General features: G+C 49.6%; 1 protein-coding gene across 3 annotated transcripts in view; it reads left to right on the top strand.

Annotated features, from left to right (window-relative positions):
* The window catches only part of RFTN1 (raftlin, lipid raft linker 1), a 226578-nt gene that overhangs the window by 167418 nt on the left and 35093 nt on the right, over positions 1-24067 (top strand). For all 3 annotated transcript variants that reach the window (XM_070797183.1, XM_070797186.1, XM_070797181.1), the window contains exon 7: positions 11546-11661. In XM_070797183.1, the coding sequence (XP_070653284.1) occupies positions 11546-11661 (116 nt within the window). The remainder of the gene's footprint in view (positions 1-11545; positions 11662-24067) is intronic.

The raw sequence follows: 24067 nt of genomic DNA, 5'->3' as shown, positions 1-24067 counted from the left end.
CCGCGGCATCTCCACAGCAGGGCTGCCCTCGAGTCCTGCTCCCCCGGCTGCGTGTCCCTGTCCCTGGAATGCATGCAGACTCCTCACGTCAAAATGAATCTAAACCCACTCAACATTCCGACAGGCTTTCTTCCCGACGATTTTGATGGGGTAGTTTTGATGGGATGTTTTGGGGGTGACCTGGGAGCAGAATTTACTGGGTGAGGGAGTTTCTGCCCTGGAAAAGCCCAGGCTTCCCATTGGCCAGGGAGGAAATAAGTTCTTTTCCCAGAATTTAAAAAAAAAAAAAAAGCAAGCTAATCATCATTATAATAGGAACCTATTTCTAGTAGGATAATTAGTGTCCTTACAAATAAACCTGGCAGAGCCGGGAGCACGTCTTTAAGCTGTTCACCATCTGGGAAAAAAAGCACCAGTCTTCTGAACTGGATATTTGTGCTTCAAAATATTTTCCACAAAGTTATAAAATGCCTGAGAACTTTGTCCCATAAACTAGGTGATGTTCAGCTCAAAAAGTTCAGTTCAGTCACTCAGTCGTGTCTGACTCTTTGCAACCCCATGGACTCCAGCACGCCAGGCCTCCCAGTCCATCACCAACTCCCAGAGTTTACTCAGACTCATGCCCATCGAGTCAGTGATGCCATCCAACCATCTTATCCTCTCTCGTCCTCTTCTCCTCCCACCTTCAATCTTTCCCAGCATCAGGGCTTTTCCAGTGAGTCAGCTCTTCACATCAGGTGGCCATAGTGTTGGCATTTCAGCTTCAGCATCAGTCCTTCCAATGAATATTCAGGACTGATCTCCTTTAAGATGGACTGGTTGGATCTCCTTGCAGTCCAAGGGACTCTTAAGAGTTTTCCAACACCACGGTTCAAAAGCATCAATTCTTCGGCACTCAGCTTTCTTTATGGTCCAACTCTCAGATCCATACGTGACTTCTGGAAAAACCATGGCTTTGATTAGACGGACCTTTGTTGGCGAAGTAATGTCTCTGCTTTTTAATATGCTGTCTAGGTTGGTCATAACTTTTCTTTCAAGGAGCAAGCGTCTTTTAATTTCATGGCTGCAGTGACCATCTGCAGTGATTTTCAGATCAGATCAGTCGCTCAGTCGTGATCGACTCTTTGCGACCCCATGAATCACAGCACCCCAGGCCTCCCTATCCGTCACCAACTCCCAGAGTTCACTCAGACTCACGTCCATCGAGTCAGTGATGCCATCCAGCCATCTCATCCTCTGTTGTCCCCTTCTCCTTTTGCCCTCAATCCCTCCCAGCATCAGAGTCTTTTCCAATGAGTCAACTCATGATTTTGGAGCCCCCCCAAAATGAAGTCTGTCACTGTTTTCACTGTTTCCCCATCTATTTGCCATGAAGTGATGGGAGCAGATGACATGATCTTAGTTTTCTGAATGTCGAGCTTTAAGCCAACTTTTCAAGAATCCAGTTAAGACTCCTGTTTTTGAGTCTTTACCTCACAGCACACAGAAAGGCTTGTACTGTCCTCGTGTTTGAGCTTCTGCTCGTGCCTCCCAGGCTCCTGTCCTGAGAACGAGCAAATGTCCTGGGCTGGGGAGGCTGTGCTCTTGTCTCTGGGGAACTTCCAGTATGGATTAAAGGGGCGCCTGGTGATGGTCCCAGGGCCCTGGCAGTTCCCGTGCGCTGGTGCATTCTCAGGAGCCCACATACCAGCTCATCTGGCCTCGGGTACCGTCGTCGTGTCCATAGAAATGGAGGCACAGAGAGGTTACGTCGTTGCTGTGGGTCCTCGCCACTGATTGGCAAGAAAGAGGTCAGAAGAAGGGGAGAGGGGAGTAGAGGAGGAAAGAGGAGGCGGCTGCTGCGCTGGCTAGGGGTTGAGCCCGTGGGGAGAGGGGAGCTGCCCTTGGGGAGGAGGGAGTCCCGGGGATGCCCAGATGGCAGGATGGCCAGGCTTGCAGAAACACTGCAGCCAGTGAGATGAAGGCCAGAGTCCATACTTCTCGAGGGTGGGCGATGCCAGCGGGGTGACCCTCTGCGGAGCTGGCGGCTGCTGGGGACTTGGGCGGGTACCAGAAGTCTGGGGTAGGGAGACCCACCCAGAGCTTGTTTCCCACTAAGGGCTCCCAGGCCTGCGGAGTCCCAGCCGCCATCACTGGGGGAGGGGCCGCCCTCTGGGTGGGGGGAGGGGCCACCCTGGGTGGGGGGAGGGGCCACCCTCGCTGGGGGGGGGAGACCCACCCAGAGCTTGTTTCCCACTAAGGGCTCCCAGGCCTGCGGAGTCCCAGCCGCCATCACTGGGGGAGGGGCCACCCTCGCTGGGGCGGGGGGAGGGGCCGCCTCACTGGGGGAGGGGGGAGGTCCCGCCCTCGCTGGGAAGCAGCCGCTGCCCCGTCCTTGCCCCACCGTCACCTCCCTTTGTCCCCCTGGCCTTGGCCTTGCTCTGCGTCCCTCTTGCCCTCCCCTTGGCCTCACCCGTGGCCCCGTCCGGGCCCTCCCCTTTCTCCTCCCTGACCCCCTGACCCCTGACCCTCTCTCTACCCCCAGCCTCTTCTCCCTGCCCTCACCCTCATCCGGCCTCTTGCCTCTGGCAGCATCATCTCTGTGTAGCCTATATGTACTTGTCCCCACCGTTTCTAAAATGTCCTTTGCAGCCCGTTGTCCAAACCAGATTCCAGTCCAGCAGCAAGCGCCACGTACAGTGACCACATCCTCAATTCTCTTTGACCTGAGGGAGCTGTTCTTCAGGACCCTGCCTTCTTCAAATTAACCTAGCCCCTCAGACTGTCCCGCATTCTGGATTTCTCCAGCCAGTGCCTCATGGTGGTATCTTATTTCTCCCACCTCTATCACCTATAAACTGGAATTTAGTTCTAAGACCTTTTACTAGGATACATTCCAGATGCTGTTGTGCTTTAAAAGCTCTGTCACATCGGGTGACACGTGGTACCTGGACGGCCCTCCTTTCCTGCCTCTGAAGTTTGGGTTTTCCTTAAGACTCTCTGATGCCCCAGCTTCATGTCATCCAAATAACATTTGGTATTTAGACCACATTTTTGATGCCTAGAATAAGCCAGATTGCCTTATATTTGCAAAATACGTATGTAAAAAACATGTGCATATTCCAAATAAAATATACATAGGGACACATATTGTAGGCAGACATATTTTTTTACCTTTTTATTTTGCACTGAGTGTAGCTGATGAACATATTTTTTTACCTTTTTATTTTGCACTGAGTGTAGCTGATGAACATATTTTTTTACCTTTTTATTTTGCACTGAGTGTAGCTGATGAACAGTGCTGTGATAGGTTCAGGTGAACAGTGAAGAGACTCAGCCATACATAGACATGAGCTGTTCTCCCCTAAACTCCTCTCCCGTCCAGGCTGGAGGCAGACATATTTGCAAGTCCCTTGGCAGAGCCTGCTTCCTATGCTTCTTAGTGTCCCAGTGTGTATACCCTGTGGTCTATATGCAGAAAGCAAGCGATAAAGGTTTTCAGGTGCTGCTCGGTGATTGAGTGCTGAGGAGGGCCGGGTTGGGCTGTGCCTCCCCAGGGCCCTGCAGACTGGGGGAGCAGCGGAGGGTGAGGTTGCAGCGTGTTCACGGCCACTCCCTTGGCCGGCCGCAGGCTCCAGGCATGTTGGCTTCATGTTTGCAGGCATGGCTTCTATTTCAGAAGAGCTGCTGAATAAAGCAGAGGGTTTCACTAAGATTTCATTTAGGCTATGAATGCATTTTCTTCTCTATCCACGGCATGTCTTTAACTAAATGTTTTCCTGCAGTATAGCCCACATAGAGACACCTACACAGATCCTGAGCTCAGTGGGTTTTCACAAGGTGAGTGCACCTGTGTGACCAGCCCCAGATCAACAAACAGAGCATCCCAACCCATCAGAGTCGCTCTCACGGCCTCATAGTGCCTCTCTCCAGGCAACGGCAGTGCTGGTTGGAAGCGTCATGGATGGGCGTGAACTTTGTATGGGTGGAGCCTGCCCTTCTTGTGTTTGGCTTCTTCCCATCATTCTCTTTGTGACATTCATCCCCATTTTTACACATCATTCAGATCATTTTTTCTCACTGCTGTATGTGCTCTCTTGTGTTGATAGATACAGTGTATCCATTTACAAGCATGTTCTTGGTCTTTGCTCCCTGTGGGAAAGGATGGCTTCTGCACAGCTTTGGTCCCCAGCAGAAGCTATAAGGCCATCTCACTGCAACTCCACTGGGATGCACCCAAAACACACAGGCGGGGAACACAGCCTCGTGGTCAGAGCACGCCCACTCTATGAGACCAGGCTCTGAGGCTGTCCGTCACCCACCACCGGCCAGAGAGAGCTCTGGCACATCCTTGTGGTAGCAAAATTCTGTCAGCTCTTGAAAAAACAAAGGCTTTGGAATCGAGCAAACCACATTTGGATCGAGATTGGCCCTTGTGTACACTTGAATGTGGACATGTGACTTCAGTCCTGTAGCTTCCTTCCATGTTCTCACCACTCAGAGGGAAACATAAGTCTTGCAGAACTGGGGAGAGGATTCACTGAGAAGCCATGGACGTGCCTGGCAGAGGGCCTCCTAGCCGGCATGCACCAGATCAGGGCACTTCCTCCCCATCTGGGCATCTGGTCAGGGAAATGACACAACTTGCAGTCTGACACTTCTGGGCACTGAAGCGGGGTTCCGCCTGCTCTGGCTTATTCACCGCTTCCAACAGGGACTGCAGGAGGGAAGGCAGGCAGGTTGAGAGCAGCTGTGAGGCCTGGAGGAGCCGCAGAGGCGGACGCTGTGGTGTGAATCAGGAGTGGCACGCACCGTTGCCCAGATGGGGTGATTCTATTTGCAGGGGGGTTGCATATCCGTATAACCCAGGCAGGTAGGGCTGAGAGGTTGGTACAGGCCACTCCTGGAACCAAGGTGGTGCCATGATTGCCATCCTGGTAGGGAGAAGGGATGTCGGGGCAAGAACATCTGGGATGCTAGCGACACCACCATGGGTAATTTGGACTGTCTTAGCGTGTTGTTGGGTCGGCTCAAAAGTTCCTTCAGGTTTTTCCATAACATGTTACAGACAGAGCAAATAAACTTTCCAGTTCAGTCACTCAGTCGTGTCCAACTCTTTGCAACTCCATGAACTGCAGCATGCCAGGCCTCCCTGTCCATCACCAACTCCGGGAGTTCACCCAAACACATGTCCATTGACTCGGTGATGCCATCCAACCATCTCATCCTCTGTCGTCCCCTTCTCCTCCGGCCTTTGATTTTCCCAGCATCAGGATCTTTTCCAATGAGTCAGCTCTTCGCATGAGGTGGCCAAAGTATTGGAGTTTCAGGTGCAACATCAGTCCTTCCAATGAACACCCAGGACTGATCTCCTTTAGGATGGACTGGTTGGATCTCCTTGCAGTCCAAGGGACTCTCAAGAGTCTTCTCCAACACCACAGTTCAAAAGCATCAATTCTTCCACACTCACCTTTCTTTATAGTCTAACTCTCACATCCATACATGACCACTGGAAAAACCATAGCCTTGACTAGACAGACCTTTGTTGGCAAAGTAATGTCTCTGTTTTTCAATATGCTGTCTAGGTTGGTCATAACTTTCCTTCCAAGGAGTAAACATCCTTTAATTTCATGGCTGCAGTCACCATCTGCAGTGATTTTGGAGCCTAGAAAAATAAAATCAGCCACTGTTTCCCCATCTATTTCGCTGAAGTGATGGGACCGGATGCCATGATCTTCGTTTTCTGAATGTTGAGCTTTAAGCCAACTTTTTCACTCTCCTCTTTCACTTTCATCAAGAGGCTTTTTAGTTTCTCTTCACTTTCTGCCATAAGGGTGGTGTCATCTGCATATCTGAGGTTATTGATATTTTTCCTGGAAATTTTGATTCCAGCCTGTGCTTCTTCCAGCCCAGTATTTCTCATGATGTACTCTGCATATAAGTTAAATAAGCAGGGTGACAATATACAGCCTTGACGTACTCCTTTTCCTATTTGGAACCAGTCTGTTGTTCCATGTCCAGTTCTAACTGTTGCTTCCTGACCTGCATATAGGTTTCTCGAGAGGCAGGTCAGGTGGTCTGGTATTCCCATCTCTTTCAGAATTTTCCAGTTTATTGTGATCCACAGAGTCAAAGGCTTTGGCATAGTCAATAAAGCAGAAATAGATGTTTTCCTGGAACTCTCTTGCTTTTTTGATGATCCAGTGGATGTTGGCAATTTGATCTCTGGTTCCTCTGCCTTTTCTAAAACCAGCTTGAACATCCGGAAGTTCACGGTTCACGTATTGCTGAAGCCTGGCTTGGAGAATTTTGAGCATTACTTTACTAGCGTGTGAGATGAGTGCAATTGTGTGGTAGTTTGAGCATTCTTTGGCATTGCCTTTCTTGGGGTTTGAATGAAAACTGATCTTTTCCAGTCCTGTGGCCACTGCTGAGTTTTCCAAAGTTGCTGGCATATTGAGTGCAGCACTTTCACAGCATCATCTTTCAGGATTTGAAATAGCTCAACTCCATCCCCTCCACTAGCTTTATTCGTAGTGATGTTTCCTAAGGCCCACTTGACTTCACATTCCAGGATGTCTGGCTCTAGGTGAGTGATCACAGCATCGTGATTATCTTGGTCGTGAAGATCTTATTTGTGCAGTTCTTCTGTGTATTCCTGCCACCTCTTCTTAATATCTTCTGCTTCTGTTAGGTTCATACCATTTCTGTCCTTTATCGAGCCCATCTTGGCATGAAATGTTCCCTTGGTATCTCTAATTTTCTTGAAGAGATCCCTAGTCTTTCCCATTCTGTTGTTTTCCTCTATTTCTTTGCATTGATCACTGAAGAAGGCTTTCTTATCTCTCCTTGCTATTCTTTGGAACTCTGCATTCAAATGGGTATGTCTTTCCTTTTCTCCTTTGCTTTTCACTTCCCTTCTTTTCACAGCTATTTGTAAGGCCTCCCCAGACAGCCATTTTGCTTTTTTGCATTTCTTTTTCTTGGGGATGGTCTTGATTCCTGTCTCCTGTACAATGTCACGAACCTCCATCCATAGTTCATCAGGCACTCTGTCTATCAGATCTAGTCCCTTAAATCTATTTCTCACTTCCACTGTATAATCATAAGGGATTTGATTTAGTTCATACCTGAATGGTCTAGTGGTTTTCCCTACTTTCTTCAATTTCAGTCTGAATTTGGCAATAAGAAATTCATGATCTGAGCCACAGTCAGCTCCTGGTCTTGTTTTTGCTGACTGTATAGAACTTCTCCATTTTTTGCTGCAAATATAATCAATCTGATTTTAGTGTTGACCATCTGGTGATGTCCATGTGTAGAGTCTTCTCTTGTGTTGTTGGAAGAGGGTGTTTGCTATGACCAGTGCATTCTCTTGGCAGAACTGTATTAGCCTTTGCCCTGCTTCGTTCTGTACACAAAGCTAAATTTGCCTGTTACTCCAGGTGTTTCTTGACTTCCTACTTTTGCATTCCAGTCCCCTATAATGAAAAGGATGTCTTTTGGGGGTGTTAGTTCTAATGAACTTTTGGGCCAACCCAATAAAAGGAGAATAGTGACATTTTCTAGTAGAGCATACATCGGCCAGTTGTCACGACGTGTGTGTTTCAGGCTGGCCTTGGCAGAGGACTGGCACCGGGGTGGGCTGGAGGGAGCTTGCTTGGCAGGGTCTTCATGTCCCCGGGGCTGCAGAGGATGAGCAGTTTTCTCACAGCATTTACCTCTTGGGGGAGCGGGCGAGTCTCCTTTTCCCACACCCTCTTGTGTATCATAAGCTTGGAGAGCTAAGGTGGCCTTTTGCCCAAAGATCGGCATCAAATATTTATACAATGCCGGGGTAAACAGCTTCCTGTGCACAGTAGGGAAGCAGCTTTACTTTAATAAAAAATGCAGTAATAATGGAGTGTTTTCCATCGATGGAGGTGAGTTAACCTTTCTGCAGGCGGAGCCTCGCTCTGAGAGCGACCTTTCAATCCCAGCTCGGAGCGTGCGACAGCGAGGCTGAGCCGAGATGGTGATGGAGAGATGGACCGGGGGCTGAGGCCGTCCAAACAAGGCGCTCTCTCAAAGCCCGGCTGTCTGCTCTCTGTGGCTCGTTGACTTTTTCCTGTTCCAGATGACCAGATTTTGACAGCCACTCTGAAGGTGCTGGGCAGTTAAGTGCGTGAATCAGCACTCTGGATTCAGGGCGGAGCCATGGGCTGAGAGGCTGGAGGTGGCACCGAAGGAGGAGGATGGGGAACAAGGGCCTGGTTTGTTCCCGCTTCCCGCCCCCAAGCCTGGACCGCACAGCCCTCCTCCCTGTGGGCGACGGAGGGGAGGCCAGGCAGGGGTTAGGAGAGCAAGCCCCTTCCCGCTGTGGACCTCAGCTGTGTCACGCTGGGCATTCTAATACTCGGAGGGCGTTTGGCACATTTAAAGGACTTGGAGGCTTACCGGTAAGGAGATCTGTAGGTGGAGACTTTGAAAATTGGGTGTAATATATTTTGTAGAAGCCTTTCAGGCATGTGTGCTGTGTTGATACAGTGCTGAAGGGTCAGTGAGTATCTTCCGGTCCCAAGCACTCCCCAGGTCAGGACTAGGGAAAGCTTTATTCACGAGGGTCCATAGGATGTCCCTACAGCGGCAACGTCTTCCATCTGACCTGTGTTGCCTAAAACTGAAAAAGTGAGCCAGACTATTGCCCATGTGTGTCCTGGACCCCAAAAGACTTATAATGAGGTTCAGCCGAAGAGTAGTTCTGTTCTTTGTTGCTCACCTTAGTAAAATGTATCTTAGAAGGACATTGGACTTGGGAGGAACTTTTCAGCAGAGCAAATGAAAGAAGTAAGGTTAGTGCTTTTGCTAAGGGTCGTTGATAACAGACTATTGGTTTAGGAAAGAAAATTAATAGCAGAGCATGGTACTGATTAACCCACAGGGATCTTACTGGAAATGGAGTATTGTTTTCTCAGGTAGGAATAATATAAGAGGCTACTGTGCTCCAGGAATTCCTCTCAGAGCCGTGGATTGTTGAGTTGATCAGGCCCCTCTCTCACTCTGGAATAATCAGGAATATCCCCCAGGTATTCTTGGTCTCAAACTTCTCAAGTTTTGATCAAGCCTTGTAACGGTCAGTTATTGCCACGATGACGCTGTGTAACAAACCACTCCAAATCGCTCGTATTTGCACGTTGGCTGGAGCAGTTTCTTTGAGACAGCTGGGCCTACTCTCAGGTCTGAGGGTCATCGGATCTAGGCTGTGCTCCAGTGGGGCAGGCGAGCTGGGGCATGTCCTCTCAAAGTGGCCCAGACATGAGATCACGTTCAGCCGTGCCCGTGTTCCGCAAGCCTCTGCTTGCATCCCATCTGCTGAAATCCCACTGGCCGAGCAAGTCACCTGGGTCAGCCCCTGGTTGGCTGGTCTCCTCCCCACCACTAAGCTGACTCGGTCTTGACTCTCTTCTCACGATTCTGCTGCTCATCTGGCCCCTGGTGGGCCCTCATTCAGTCTGCAGTCTTAGTTGAGCTGTGTCTTCTCCCGTGAACTCTCAAACCCCGTGTTCCCATGCGGCTGGCTTGCAGTTAGTTCATCTCTCTCCTCAGAGTGGAGCGTCCTGCTCTGAGAACTTCGGTCAGAAACAGCGGCACGGTTTCCTCCAACTCCACACACCTCCTCTCCTAGCCCACTTTGTATTCTCATAGCATTTACTTCCTTGGACGTTACGTCATCATCTCCCTGCAGGGGGAAGCTCTGTGGGAGCAGGGTCTTAATTTATCACCTGTGACCTCAAGGGCACCTGGTGCATAATAGGCTGAAGGAGGCAGGGTCTCTGGAGTGAAAAGAGGATGGACTTTTGTCTTTCAGGCTTCTTAGACCTTGCTAAGTTGGTCTCTGGAAAGGTTGTGCAGTTACAATTCCCTTCAGTGCAGGAAGCTTTTTCTGTACCATGAAGAGTGGTAAGCAGGGCCATCCATCTATTTGTTACTTATTTTGTTGTTTCAAATAAGACGCAGGTTTCTCATCCTGATGGCTTTTTTGGTTTTGCTCGTGAGGTCTGTTGGAAGTCAGGCGCTGACGGTCACTGTGTGTGTTTATCTGTCTGTCTTTTTGTGACTGCTGGACAGTGCAGGCAGTTTCTGAACGCCACTGTGACTTGGGGCTTTCTGGATTTGTCCCCCTTCCCTTCTGGATGAAGAAGAGATCATGTTCTTGTGTGAACTGCCCCTTTAAAGGAATTGTCCTTTATACCATTAAACACTTTTTATGTCTGTTGCCGTAACCAACCGCCGTGGACCGAGTGGCTTGAGCAGTAGATGTTTATTTTCTCATGGTTCAGGAGGCTGCACGTCCATGGTCAGGGGGCTGGCAAGTTCTGTTTCTGGTGAGGTCTCCTTTCCTGACTTGCAGACGGCCACCTCTGTGTCTTCCTATAGCCCTTCCTCTGCACATGGTTGGGGGGCTGGGGGGCGCTGCTCCAGTGTCTCTTCCTCTTCTTCTAAGGACTCCATGCCTGTTAGACTAGGGCCCAGCCTTATGATGTCACTGAACCTTAACTACTCCCGGAAAAGATCTGTCTCCAAATATAGTCACTCTAGCGATCAGAGCATCAATGTCTGAGTTGGGAGTGGAGTTGGGGACGGAGCTCAGTCCAGGCGGGTGTGACAGAGCAGTGATTTGTACAGTACTGACCGGCAGGAACTCTGTGTCCCCACTCCCTCTTCACAGATAAGAGGACAGGCCCCTGAAAGGGTCATTTTCATTTTCCGACACAGCACAGGCCCAACCACCTGCTTCTGAGTCCATTCCTCTATTCCACACAGCCCTTCATCTAAGTGGATCCAGGGCATTCAGGAGCCATTTACTAAATGCACCTCCTTGAAGGTCTTCTGCAGGAACGAGGATCCTGGGAGTATTTTTCTTGACCCTCTCATTGCCTGAGGCAGTTCTGAGTCGTTTCGTGTGTGTGATGTAGGTTTGATGAATTATACAGAACTCAGAACCTTACCATTGATATGCCCAAGGAAACGTTTTCAGTGGTAAGTCATTTGGAAAAAGTCCCCCTTCCCCCAGATTTCACCTCCTGACGAGAGCGTCCTGTGCTCGGCACGCACATCACACAGTTGTCAAGGAACCAGCGCCTGTGGATCTGGTCTGCGAACCCAGAGCTCCCGTGTTACACCCAGCCCCTCTTCCGAATAATCTCTCTCCCCTCCATATAGTTTTCTCCTAAAAATTGTCCCTGAATGACTGTGTTTCCCTCCCAAATCCATTCTCCCCAGTGCTTCCTGACGGTGGAGCGTGAAAAGGAAGGTAAACGTGTGAAATCAAATGGTGATTGCTAACAATGAGATTTGGGCTCATAAAATCAAGGATATTATTCAAAACCGCGAGGTAAATGAGTCTCATTCATTCTGATGGGGCTAGACTCTACGGCTGTATGTGCCTTCTTTAATTAACATGCTGAAAAGATGTTCTGATTGGGATTATTAATGAATGCAGTGAACATTTTCGCTGCTTGTGAGGCTTCTGCCACAGACAGTTTACAGCAACCACTCCCCCATCCCCCCGCTTTTTCTTTCTCCACAGATTCCTTGCACGACTTGACAGATGGAGTATTCATCTTTGAAGCTGTTTCCACAGAAGACAGCAGAACCACGCAGGGCTACGATGCTATTGTAGTCGAGCAGTGGACGGTTCTGGACGTGAGTGTGGGGCTTGGCCGTGATGCTTTTGGTTTGGACCGTGGTGGTTTTATCCGCTCCCTCCTCCAAGTGAGGCTGCCCCTTGACAGCAGGTGGACTGCTGGACACCCTGAGGACCACTGTTGTCCTTGGGGACCCTCCTGTGCCCCCAAGGTGGGAGAGGGGCCCCCACTTTTCCCTTTTGGTAGAAAACACACATCGTGTGTGCCAGACCACCGGGCAGAAAAGATTCTTCTTCACTCGTCTGAGAGGTCTAAGTGACGTAAGGGAGGTAGACACATGGTTTGTGGGCCCCGTAATAATGAGAGCGTCATCATCACTGGAGCTTGACCCTCCGGCCCCCCTCTGACAGGAGGCCACAGAAATTTATACACCAGAACAAGTGTATATGCGCCTGTGCTCTGAACCTTCACGGTGAGTCTGTGAGTGAGTGCTGTGATGGCTTCCGTTTTACAGATGAGGAAACCGAGGCACTGAGCGGTTAGGTCCCTGGCCCGTTAGGTGCTGAAGGACGGCTTCGGCATGTTGACCCAAAAGGCCAGCAATCTGGGCTGTGGGCAGAGGAATTCCTCAAGCTGTGTTCTGCGGGGGTTTGGGAAGAGGTGGTACATTTCTGAGGTTTGCTGGTGTGGATTTTAAAGCTGTGAAACCGTGGACATTTTAGACCCGTCTCTCGCCCACCCAGCACCTGGGGTGATTGAAGCTAGGGGGCTGCTGTCTGAATGCTCTCAAGTCACCTTGGGAGCAGGCTGGGTCGGTGGGCTCAGGGGGGCCCCGCCAGATGGGACCACCTGTGCGACAGACGAGGAAGCGGCTCTCTGTGCAGAGTGGGGCACGGGGACCTGCCGGCCCTGTGCCAGCCGCTGCTGCTCCCAGCCCTTCAGCCTGCGGCCATCCTGAGCAGAGCTGCTGGGGGCAGCCTGCCTCGGAGCCAGGATGGGCAGTAACTGCTCTCAGGTGTGGCAGAACAGAGTCCACGGAAAAGCTGTGATGATCAGAAATGGGAATCACAGCAACCGGGCCAGTCAGGTTGGGGACCGAGAGTCCCACGGACGTATGTAGAGAGGAAGGTGAGGAGTGGGTGGTGACCTGGTCTGCCAACCCCCTCCACCAGGGACCCCCACCTGACCTGGGTCCCCGTGGGCCTCCATGCGCCTGATTGGAAACGGGGTGTCAAGGAAGTGAGACTCGAGAACGCAGAGTCCAGTGTGGGCAGTTCATGTCCCCGCCCCCCTGTGGGGACCCTCCTCAGCTGTGAGACGGCGGTCCGTTCACCCAGCCCGCCTCTGAGAGTGGGTGCAGGCTCAGGGTGGTGGGACAGAGCGGGCGGCAGGTGGGCGATCTCAAGGACCATCCAGACGGGCCCGAGCTGGCCACCCGCCCCCACGTGCTGCAGCACCCACTGGGACACGGGGGCTGTGTCAACAAGTGGGGCGTGGCCACCGCAGAAACACATGCGCGATTTTGCACATGCGCGATTGGCGGCAGCACCATGGGGACCCGCGTCAAATCCCTTGTTCTCCGCACATTAAAATGGCTATTAAAGGCGGACTTTGTGGTTTCTTCAGGAAAAATGGCTAGATGACAGCAATCCAGAACTGTCTACGAAAGTGGTTCTCAGAGTGTGGTTCCCGCTTCAGCAGTGGCAGCAGCCCTTGATGAGGTGTTAGAAACGCAGATGCTCGGGCCCCACCCTGGACCCAGCAAATCCGAAGCCCTGGGGGTGGCCCAGGGTGTTTTGTTGTTGTTGTTGCAGAGGGCGGGGTGGGCTTCCCTGGTGCCTCAGCAGGTAAAGAATCCACCTGCAATGCGGGAGACTCCGGTTCGATTCCTGGGTCCGGAAGATCCGCTGGAGAAGGGATAAGCTACCCACTCCAGTATTCTTGGGCTTCCCTGGTAGCTCAGATGGTAAAGAATCTGCCTACAGTGCAGGAGACCGGAGTTCAAGGTCTGGGAAGATCCCCTGGAGGAGAGCGTGGCAACCCACTCCTCCAGTCTTCTTTCCTGGAGAATGCCATGGACAGAGGAGCCTGGCAGGCAACAGTCTACAGGGTCGCAGAGTCAGGCACAAGTGAAGTGACTTAGCACACATGCACAGTGGGTCTTAGTGCTGGGATGTGGGATCTAGTCCCTGACCAGGGATTGAATGCAGTCCCCTGCTTTGGGAGCATGGAGTCTTAGCTACTGGACTACCAGGGACATCCTGCCATTAGGGTTTTAACAAGCCCTCAAAGTGATTCTGAAGCTCACTCAGTTCTAAAGAACCAATGTCTGAAAGAACAGTACAGACGCTCCTTTCTCCAGACGTCTATGGTAATGTGATATTTGATGAAAGTGATGGGAAAAGCATCCCAATGATTCATCCTTCTTCAGCGTTGGCAGTATTGAAATTTCAAAACGTAACCTTGATGTATAACTGCAGGGAATGCCTACAGTCTGAAATATCTGCTAGAGGGGGATGTGATTATAAACTCAAATAAGGACACGGTTGTCTTTTCTTCCCCCTTGTCCATTTTTTAAATTATTATTATTTTTTTGATTGAAGTAGAGTTGATTTACAATGTCATGTTAGTTTCAGGCGTATAGCAAAGTGATTCAGTTTTATGTATATTCATTCAGTTCAGCCGCTCAGGCATGTCCGACTCTTTGTGACCTCATGACCGCAGCACCCCAGGCCTCCCTGTCCATCACCAACTGCCCGAGTTCACCCAAACCCACGTCCATCGAGTCAGTGATGCCATCCAACCATCTCATCCTCTGTCATCCCCTTCTCCTCCTGCCCCCAATCTTTCCCAGAATCAGGGTCTTTTCAAAGGACTCAGCTCTTCATATCAGGTGGCCAAAGTATTGGAGTTTCAGCTTCAACATCAGTCCTTCCAATGAACACCCAGGACTGATCTCCTTCAGAATGGACTGGTTGGATCTCCTTGCAGTCCAAGGGACTCTCAAGAGTCTTCTCCAACACCACAGTTCAAAAGCATCAGTTCTTTGGCGCTCACCTTTCTTCACAGTCCAACTCTCACATCCATACATAACCACTGGAAAAACCATAGCCTTGACTAGACAGACCTTTGTTGGCAAAGTAATGTCTCTGCTTTTCAATATGCTATCTAGGTTGGTCATAACTTTCCTTTCAAGGAGTAAGCGTCTTTTAATTTCATGACTGCAGTCACCCTCTGCAGTGATTTTGGAGCCCAGAAAAATAAAGTCTGACACCGTTTCCACTGTTTCCCCATCTATTTCCCATGAAGTGATGGGACCGGATGCCATGATCTTCGTTTTCTGAATGTTGGGCTTTAAGCCAACTTTTTCACTCTCCACTTTCACTTTCATCAAGAGGCTCTTCAGTTCTTCACTTTCTGCCATAAGGGTGGTATCATCTGCATATCTGAGGTTATTGATATTTCTCCCAGCAGTCTTGATTCCAGCTTGTGCTCCCTCCAGCCCAGCATTTCTCATGATGTACTCTGCACAGAAGTTAAATAAGCAGGGTGACAATATACAGCCTTGACGTACTCCTTTTCCTATTTGGAACCAGTCTGTTGTCCCATGTCCAGTTCTAACTGTTGCTTCCTGACCTGCATACAAATTTCTCAAGAGGCAGATCAGGTGGTCTGGTATTCCCATCTCTTTCAGAATTTTCCACAGTTTATTGTGATCCACACAGTCAAAGGCTTTGACATAGTCAATAAAGCAGAAATAGATGTTTTTCTGGAACTCTCTTGCTTTTTGGATGGTCCAGAGAATGTTGGCAATTTGATCTCTGGTTCCTCTGCCTTTTCAAAAACCAGCTTGAACATCTGGAAGTTCACCGTTCACGTATTGCTGAAGCCTGACTTGGAGAATTTTGAGCATTACTTTACTAGCGTGTGAGATGAGTGCAACTGTGCGGTAGTTTGAGCATTCTTTGGCATTGCCTTTCTTTGGGATTGGAATGAAAACTGACCTTTTCCAGTCCTGTGGCCACTGCTGAGTTTTCCAAATTTGCTGGCATATTGAGTGCAGCACTTTCACAACATCATATTGCAGGATTTGGAATAGCTCAACTGGAATTCCATCACCTCCACTAGCTTTGTTCGTAGTGATGCTTTCTAAGGCCCCCTTGACTTCACATTCCAGGATGTCTGGCTCTAGGTCAGTGATCACACCATCGTGATTATCTTGGTCGTGAGGATCTTTTTTGTACAGTTCTTCTGTGTATTCTTGCCACCTCTTCTTAATATCTTCTGCTTCTGTTAGGTCCATAATATTTCTGTCCTTTATTCTATATACTTTATATATACTTTTCATATTCTTTTCATATTCTTTTCCTTTATAAGCTTACAGAATATAGTTCTCTGTTCCTCACAGTTGGTCCTTGTTAGTCCCAAACCCCTAATTTATCCCTCTCCCCTCCCCTTTAGTTTGTTTTCTATGCCTGTGGGTCTGTTTTTGTTTTGTATATAAATTTATTTGTGTCTTTTTAAAGATTCCACATATAAGAGATACCACATTTATCTTTGGCTTACTTCAGTTAGCATGATAATCTCTAGGTCCGTCCATGTTGCTGCAAATGGCATTATTTCATCTTTTTTATGGCTGGGTAATATTCCACTGAATACACATGCACATCTTCTTTATCCATTCGTCTGTCAGTGGATGTTCACCTTTGTTTTCCAAGGCACCCAGAATTGCTTCTTGCATTGCGCCAAAGGGTAGACCAGTGTTTCTCAAACCTGGGCTTGTATCAGAATCACCTGGAGAGCTTTTTAAAAGGCAGACATCTAGACTCTTGCCCAGAGTTCCCCACTTCTGCCCGCTTTGAGAATCAGGCCCCGCTAGCAGGGGCCACGTTTGTGCAGGTCTTACCTGCGCAGCCCAGCAGGGTCCAGTCTGGGTGGACTTGCCTCTGATCCAGCGGTCGGAAGAGCTCTGTCAGACCCTCGCCGCGGCCCCCAGGCGGCTCCTGCCCTGCACACGTGTGGGTATCGTCCAGCTCCCGACTGGGTCCTCCAGGCCCGGCCCCTTCCTCTCCTCCCCACCCTTTTGGCCTCTGGGGAGGACCCTTCCGTTCAAGCCTGGGCAGGGCCCTCTTGGCTCGTGGCTGGCCCTGCTTGTCTGGCAGCCGCTGTCCTGCGGGAAGCTCCCAGGGCTCTAACCGCAGAAGACCTCTGAGCAGCGCTTTCTCCCCTCAGAGCTGGGACTGACTTGTCCTTATCTGGCCCCTTTACTCCTGGACACGCTGATTCCTCAAACCCTGGCTGCAGGCATGCCTTTCTAATTCAGCCACATCTTCCTGGCCTTCCTCTCTCTCTCTCCCTCTACACACACACACACACACACACACACACACACACACATGCACACACACACGCACACACTTTCGTAAGAAAACCTACCTGGCTCTTCACAGCTCTGCAGACAGCTTAGAAGGTTGCAAAGAGAATGTGGATTCTAGAATCTCCCCTGGGTAGGCATCCTGCTCTTTTATTTCCCGCCGACTGAGTGTGAAAAGGAAACCACCCCCCTGTCTGCTTTTCCATTTTTCACTTGTGCAAATGAAGACACCAGTAACCACCTCTCGAAGTCGACGAGAACAAAAAGAGATAATGGATTTAAAAGTGGTGAATGTCTATAGTAAGTAAATAGGGCTTGCTTTCTTCAGTCACCTGGGATCTTCAGTTAGAAAGATCCTCTGCCTGTTGTGTTAACCTTGTCCTAAAAGCACAGAGGAGGCTGGACTAGGGAACGTGTGGAGTCAGAGGCCAATATAATAATTGCATTAGTCTCGGTTGGAAACCCGCGGCCTAAGATTAAAGGCAGTTGTGAATGGGATGAAAGCCCATCCAGAGGGCATTTATAATGTGTGTTTTCTTTACGTTCTTTGAGCTGACTTAATCTACAGTCTGGAGTGTGAGCCGAGAGGTAAAGGTAATTCTTCGAGAGGAAAGGGAGATGGTGCCCAGACAAATAGGTGAAGAGGCAGCGGCGAGCGCTGGGCTTCCCTGTGCCCCGGCCTGCAGCCTGCCCGCCCGCCAGAGCCGCGGGACCAGGCGCCGGGGGCCATGGGGCCTCTGCATCCGCAGCCCTCTCTCCTGCAGTGTCTGCGAGCTTCCTGTGGAACTTGCCACCGGAACTAAACCTAACACAGTAGGGAGAGCACCTTGAGCCGACACAGCTGGTATGGGAGCTGGTGGGTTAATTGAAAAAATCAATGCAAAGAGCCAAAGAATATCATATTCAGAGGGAAGGGCTGGGAGTTTGGGATTGCAGACGCAAACTAGTATATATAGGATGGATAAGCAGCAAGCTCCTACAGTATACCACAGGGAATTAGAGTCACTATCCTGTGATAAACCACAATGAAAGAGCATATGAAAAGGAATATATGTATGTACAGCTGAGTCACTTTGCTAGACAGCAGAAATCAGCACAACATTGTAAATCAACTCTAATGCAATTTTAAAAAAAGAAAAAATCGTATTCACATCTTAAACAGTTTAGTATAAATATGTAAGTACCCATCCGTGCGCCAGTCTTTTTGAGTTTGGGGTCTGCTGGTTAGAATCCTGCTTCATCCTTCTTTTATAAACCCAGGTGTGCTGTACCCCAGAGCCAGGGTCAGTGTCTTTAAAGTACAGGAAAGGGCTCTGGCTGCAGAATCCTTCTGTTTCCATGACTGTTTCCTGGTCTTTTCCAGCTCCACCCCCGACACACACACCTATCCCCACCCACCCCCGACAGTGGCCACAGTGGTTATTTTTTAAGCAACTGTCCTTTGTCAGGTCTCTTCCAAGCGGTCTACCTAGTTTCCCTGGAAACAATTTTTGTTGTACTTCCTATCCACTTTAAATAATTTACATTAAGACACGGAGCTGTGGTAACAGGTCTGACTGACTTGCACAGGTGTGGGAACACAGAAGACGCACCTGGAAGTGCTCACCTTGCAGCGTCCGGGGTCTGAAGGGCCTTGTGGAGAGCCGCCTGCCTCCTGGGCTTCTCGTGCAGCTGGAGACCGGATGGGCTTCGGGGTCCCCTGTTCAGTTCAGTTCAGTTCAGTCGCTTAGTCGTGTCCAACTCTTTGTGACCCCATAGACTGCAGCAAGCCAGGCCTCCCTGTCCATCACCAACTCCCAGAGTTTATTCAAACTCAGGTCCACTGAGTCGGTGATGCCATCCAACCATCTCATCCTCTGTCGTCCCCTTCTCCTCCTGCCTTCAATCTTTCCCAGCATCAGGATCTTTTCCAGTGAGTCAGTTCTTCACATCAGGTGGCCACATATTGGAATTTCAGCTTCAACATCACTCCTTCCAATGAATATTCAGGACTGATCTCCTTTAGGATGGACTGGTTTGATCTCCTTGCAGTCCACGGGACTCTCGAGTCTTCTCCAACACCACAGTTCAAAAGCATCAATTCGGTGCTCTGCTTTCTTTATAGTCCAGCTCTCACATCTGTCCATGACCAGTGGGACTCCCCCGTTACAGCCTCTGAAGCCCCATAGGTTTCATCCTGGGAGGTGCTGTCGTCAGGGGTCTCTCCCCTCTCTACCTGTAGGTTCGATCTGCTGTTGAATTTCCTCCACAGCATCTCCTCCCTTTGGTTTCTGCCCTTTTTTCCAGGCTGCTGAGACATTTGTGATGTACAAATGTATCATCCTACATCTGGGGATCTTCCCAGCTCTGGCTTCTCTGAGCCTTTGTGTGTCAGGTTGCTCCCGCCTGCCTGGACTCAGGCAGACTGGCTGGAGGCCTCAGCCCTTTGGCATGCTGCGGGAACCTCTCCTCAGGCGATCCCAGCCCCCTCTACAGAGGTTTAAGATGGCCCTGTCATTCCAGCCAGCAGTCCCCATCTTGTCCCTGAAGGACTCAGGAGAGGCTTGATAGGAGGCATTTCTGTAATTGGAACCACTCTGGGGTACCCTCCACCCACCCACCCCCGTACGTCCCCCTGTTCTGCATGGACTTCTGCAGGCTTCTGGGGGCCCATCTCCTGATTCCATGGGCTCCCAGCCATCCCTCTAACGGTCCACACTGGGATTTGCCAGGGAGTAACAGCAATGTCTGCAGTATCTAGAATTCAGCACCTTCTGCTTCAACAAAGACGCCAATATTTGTCCTTTTTAAACCATCTGGCTTTTTTTTTTTCACTGCCACAGTTTCTCCAAGATAATTATTTTGCTTCTGAGATCATAGCCTTTAGTGCCAACAACAGCAGGTCTCGGCCTTATTTCTGTGATACGGGAGATTTTCCCGTGGACAGTCATTGCCGAGGAAGGACCAGGCCTGCCCTCCCAGGCGGCAGTTCCACTGCATCCCACCCAGAGCAAACCGCGGCGCAGCGGAGTCTGCCGGTGGCTGGGTGAATGAGACGTCTATCCTCCCAGCCTTCCCTTTGATCAAGGCCCTCACTTCCACCTTTGATAGTGACATGCCAGTGTGCTGAGCACTGTTTCCTTAAAATGGAATTCTTGGTTTGATGAATTTTAAATTCATCATTTAAAAATTTGAGGTTGCTTTGGAAGACAGGTTGCCAACTTCTGTGAAAAGTTTTCAACGCCCACCCCTACCCATGATTTTTGACATGCACACATCACGTCCATCTCTTTTGGAAAAACACAGGCATTTGTTCACCAGAAGGCAGATACCAGGACATGGTTTCAGCATCGTTAGTAACGGGCAAAAGGAAGTAAGGCGTGTCCATCAGCAAGGGAATGGTTAGATAGAGGATGGTGCCTCCTGACTGTGCATGCGGTCATTCTGTACGAACTGACACGGAAGGAACTCTGGGAGACGCTGGTCACTGAGGAGACAAGTTGCAGGTTAACGGCGATGGTTACTTTTATGTGACAGCCTGGTCAGGCTGGGGTACCCAGTGGTTCGGTCAAACACCAGCATAGACTTTGCAGTGAAGGTGTACGATTAACGTTCAGATGAGTGGACTCTAAGTAGGTGATGAACCCTCCATAATGTGTGTAGACCTCATCCAGTCAGTTGAGGACCTCAAGAGCGGGCCTGGCCTGCAGAGCTGGACTTGCCAGCCCCCCAGTCATACAAGCCCATTCCTCTAAATCAATATCTCTGTCTCTGTCTGTCTAAAAGTCTGTCTCTGTTCTCTACCTGTTCTATTGGTTCTGTCTCTCAGGAGAACCCTGACCAATACAGAGATACCCTCACCAATGTGATACCTTAATGGGGGAAAAAAGCTTCACAAAGTAATGTGATGCATTTTCTGTGGGAATTTGCAGGCGCGGAGAAAGGCCTGGAAGGACTGCCATCAAGCTGGGGAGAATGGTTACATGTGACTGGGAATGGAAGGGCAGAAGGTGGCTCTACCCGTAATGGTTTAATTTTTATGTATAGAGTTATTCATTCACTTGAGGAATCAAAACCTTGTTTTTAGAAGATAGCTAGTTCTGTATCCCCACAGCCTTTCTTCTCTGAGGTTTTGAGACAGAGAGTGAAGTCGCCCAATCGTGTCCGACTCTTTGCAACCCCATGGACTATAGCCCGCCAGGCTCCTCTGTCCATGGGATTTTCCAGGCAAGAATCCTGGAGTGGGTTGTCATTTCCTTCTCCAGGGGAACTTCCCAACCCAGGGATTGAACTTGCGTCTCCTGCATTGCAGGCAGACAGACTCCTTATCATCTCAGCCACCAGGGAAGTGGGTAAGGTGTGTTTAGCTGTATTTATTGAACCATTTTATACACCTAAGGCTTTAGGTGTATTTGTTTTCTCCTTGTGGAAACGAAAGTAAAATAGGAATTGAGTAATTCCACTTTCTATTGTCTTACATGTATTTTTTCTTATATAGCTTCTTGTTTTGAACAGAATTTTTTATACAAGCAGATTTACAAGGTTTCAGGTATATAGCAAAATGGTTCAAGTATATATGTTATATTCTTTTTCAGATTCTTTTCCATTGTGAGTCACTCCAAGATGTTGAATACAGTTTCCTGTGCTATGGAGTAGGACCTTGTTTATCTGTTTTATATACTGTAATGTGCATCTGCTAATTCCAAACTCCTAATTTTTCCCTCTCTCCCTTTTCTGTTTGGTAGCCATAAGTTTGTTTTATATGTCTGTGAATATATTTCTCTTTTGGAAATGGCTTCATTTGTACCATTTTTTAGGTTCCGCATATAAGTGATATCATATGATATTGTCTGACTTCACTTGGTATAATAATTTTTATGTCCGTTCATGCAGCCGCAAACAGCATTATTTCATTCTTTTTTATGGCTGAGTAGTGTTCCACTGGGCTTCCCTCGTGACTCAGTGGTGAAGAATACACCTGCCAACACAGGAGACGTGAGTTCAGTCCCTGGGTTGGAAAGATCCCCTGGAGAAGGACGTGCCAACTCACTCCAGTATTCTTACCGGGGAAATCCCATGGGCAGAGGAGCCTGGCGGGCTGCAGTCCATGTGTTCACAGAAGAGTCTGACACAGCTTAGTGACTAAACAGCAAGTGTTCTGTTGCATACACGTCCCACATCTTCTTTATCCATTCTCCTGTCTGTGGGCCTTTAAGTGGCATCCATGTCTTGCCCAGTGTAAACTGTGCTGCTGTAAACACTGGGGTTGGTCGTAATTTTAAAAGGTGTGTGTATGTGTATATATATATATTAATTGTGACAAACCTAGACAGCATATTAAAAAGCAGAGACATCACTTTGCTAACAGGTCTGTATAGTCAAAACTGGTTTCTCCAGTAGTCATGTAAGAGGTGGACCATAAAGAAGGCTGAGCACCAAAGAATTGATGCTTTCAAATTGTGGTGCTGGAGAAAACTCTTCAGAGTCCCTTGGACAGCAAGGAGATCAAACCAGTCAATCCTAAAGGAAATCAACCCTGAATATTCTGCTATATTCAGAGTACATACCTGAATATGATGCTAAAGCTGAAGCTCCAATACTTGGGCCACCTGATGCAAAGAGCTGACTCATTGGAAAAGACCCTGATGCTGGGAAAGATTGAAGGCGGGAGGAGAAGGGGACAAGATGGTTGGGTGGCATCACCGACTCAGTGGACATGAGTTTGAGTAAACTCCGGGAGATAGTGAAAGACAGGGAAGCCTAGTGTGCTGCCGTCCACGGGGTTGCAGAGAGGCGGACACGACTTAGCGAGTGAACCATGCGTGTATATGCAGGTAGTCAAATGTGCCCGACCTCATTCGAGACTTGACCTTCTCTCTCCTTTGTGGGCTTTGCCTCCCTCTGCTGCTGTCTCTGGGGGTCAGGTACTTCCCTTCTACTCTTGTAAATGCACATTCTCAATCTCCACAGACTCATGCATTCTCTAAGCTGCTTCCAGCTTTGGCTCTGGAGTCACATGTCCACCTGGAGCTAGCCTCCCTTGAAGCACTTCTAGCCGTGGGGCCATATTGAACTTTCCCGAACTTTTGAAATCCTTCTTCTTGACTCTGGAAGGGGCTTACAGTGCTCTTTGGCTGTAAGAGACTTGTCGGAAGACAGCTTAGTCTGTACGGTCTGTGTTCCTAGGTTAATTATTCTCTTCCCCAAATGATGGAGATCATATTTTAAAACAGTGACGTAAAAAAGCCACTCTGAGGTCATTGAGTCCTGACTCTTTTTGGAGGGGGGGCTGTGCCAAGAGGCTTGTGAGATCTTAGCTCAGGCCCTTGGCAATGCAAGCGCAGAGTCCTAACCACTGGACCACCAGGCAGGTCCCAAGGCCTGAGTCGTGAGTCCTGACTTCTGCTCTGACTCTCACCCTGTGCTGGGAGGGCGGAGCCCAGGATGGCCGTGTGGTCCTCTTTCATTCTTTTCAGACAGATGTTTTCCTCTGCCTCCTCCTCGTCAGCGGCAGCCTGGCGTGGAGGTCATGAGTGTCACGTGGCTTGGAGCAGCGACAGCACAGAGACAAGGGGGGTTTGGATTAGTGCCAGCCCTCCGGTTCCCCAAGATGCAGCTGGCCCTCGGTGGAGGATTACATAGGAGTGAAGATAATTTAGGGTAAAGGGGATTTGTGGGCACAAAGCGGAGAACCCTCAGGGAATCGGGGAATCCCAGAGGCTCAGAGTGAGTGACTGGCTCTTTGCTGTCCTGGGACGAGAATGCAGAGGCCCTAGCCTGTGGGGAACCTCCAGGTGGGAAGGGGACTTCTGGCAGATATGCAGCAGGGCGTTCCAGGCCGGGTGGTGTCCTGCTGACAAGATGTTTGCGGGCAGAGCCGAGCTGACCAAGGCCCCTGGGCCCAGTGGGCTCCGGCGAGGTGGTCACAGTCAGGATGTGGATGAGCCGGGGGCGTTAGGAGGGGCTTCCTGTGGGTGGGATGAGGGGCGAAGTGGAGGAGAAAGCACGTCTGTTCCTTCTCGTCACCATTAGGAGACACCGTGGACGCTGCGGTGTTCCTCTGGATCCCGTCTCGCTTGTGCTTCACTTCCTCTGTGTCTTCGCTGCCACC

Source organism: Bos indicus, chromosome 1, assembly GCF_029378745.1.
Source record: "Bos indicus isolate NIAB-ARS_2022 breed Sahiwal x Tharparkar chromosome 1, NIAB-ARS_B.indTharparkar_mat_pri_1.0, whole genome shotgun sequence".
Taxonomy (NCBI): domain Eukaryota; kingdom Metazoa; phylum Chordata; class Mammalia; order Artiodactyla; family Bovidae; genus Bos; species Bos indicus.
Note: the sequence above shows the minus strand (reverse complement) of the source record. Positions and strands in the feature narration are given on the sequence as shown.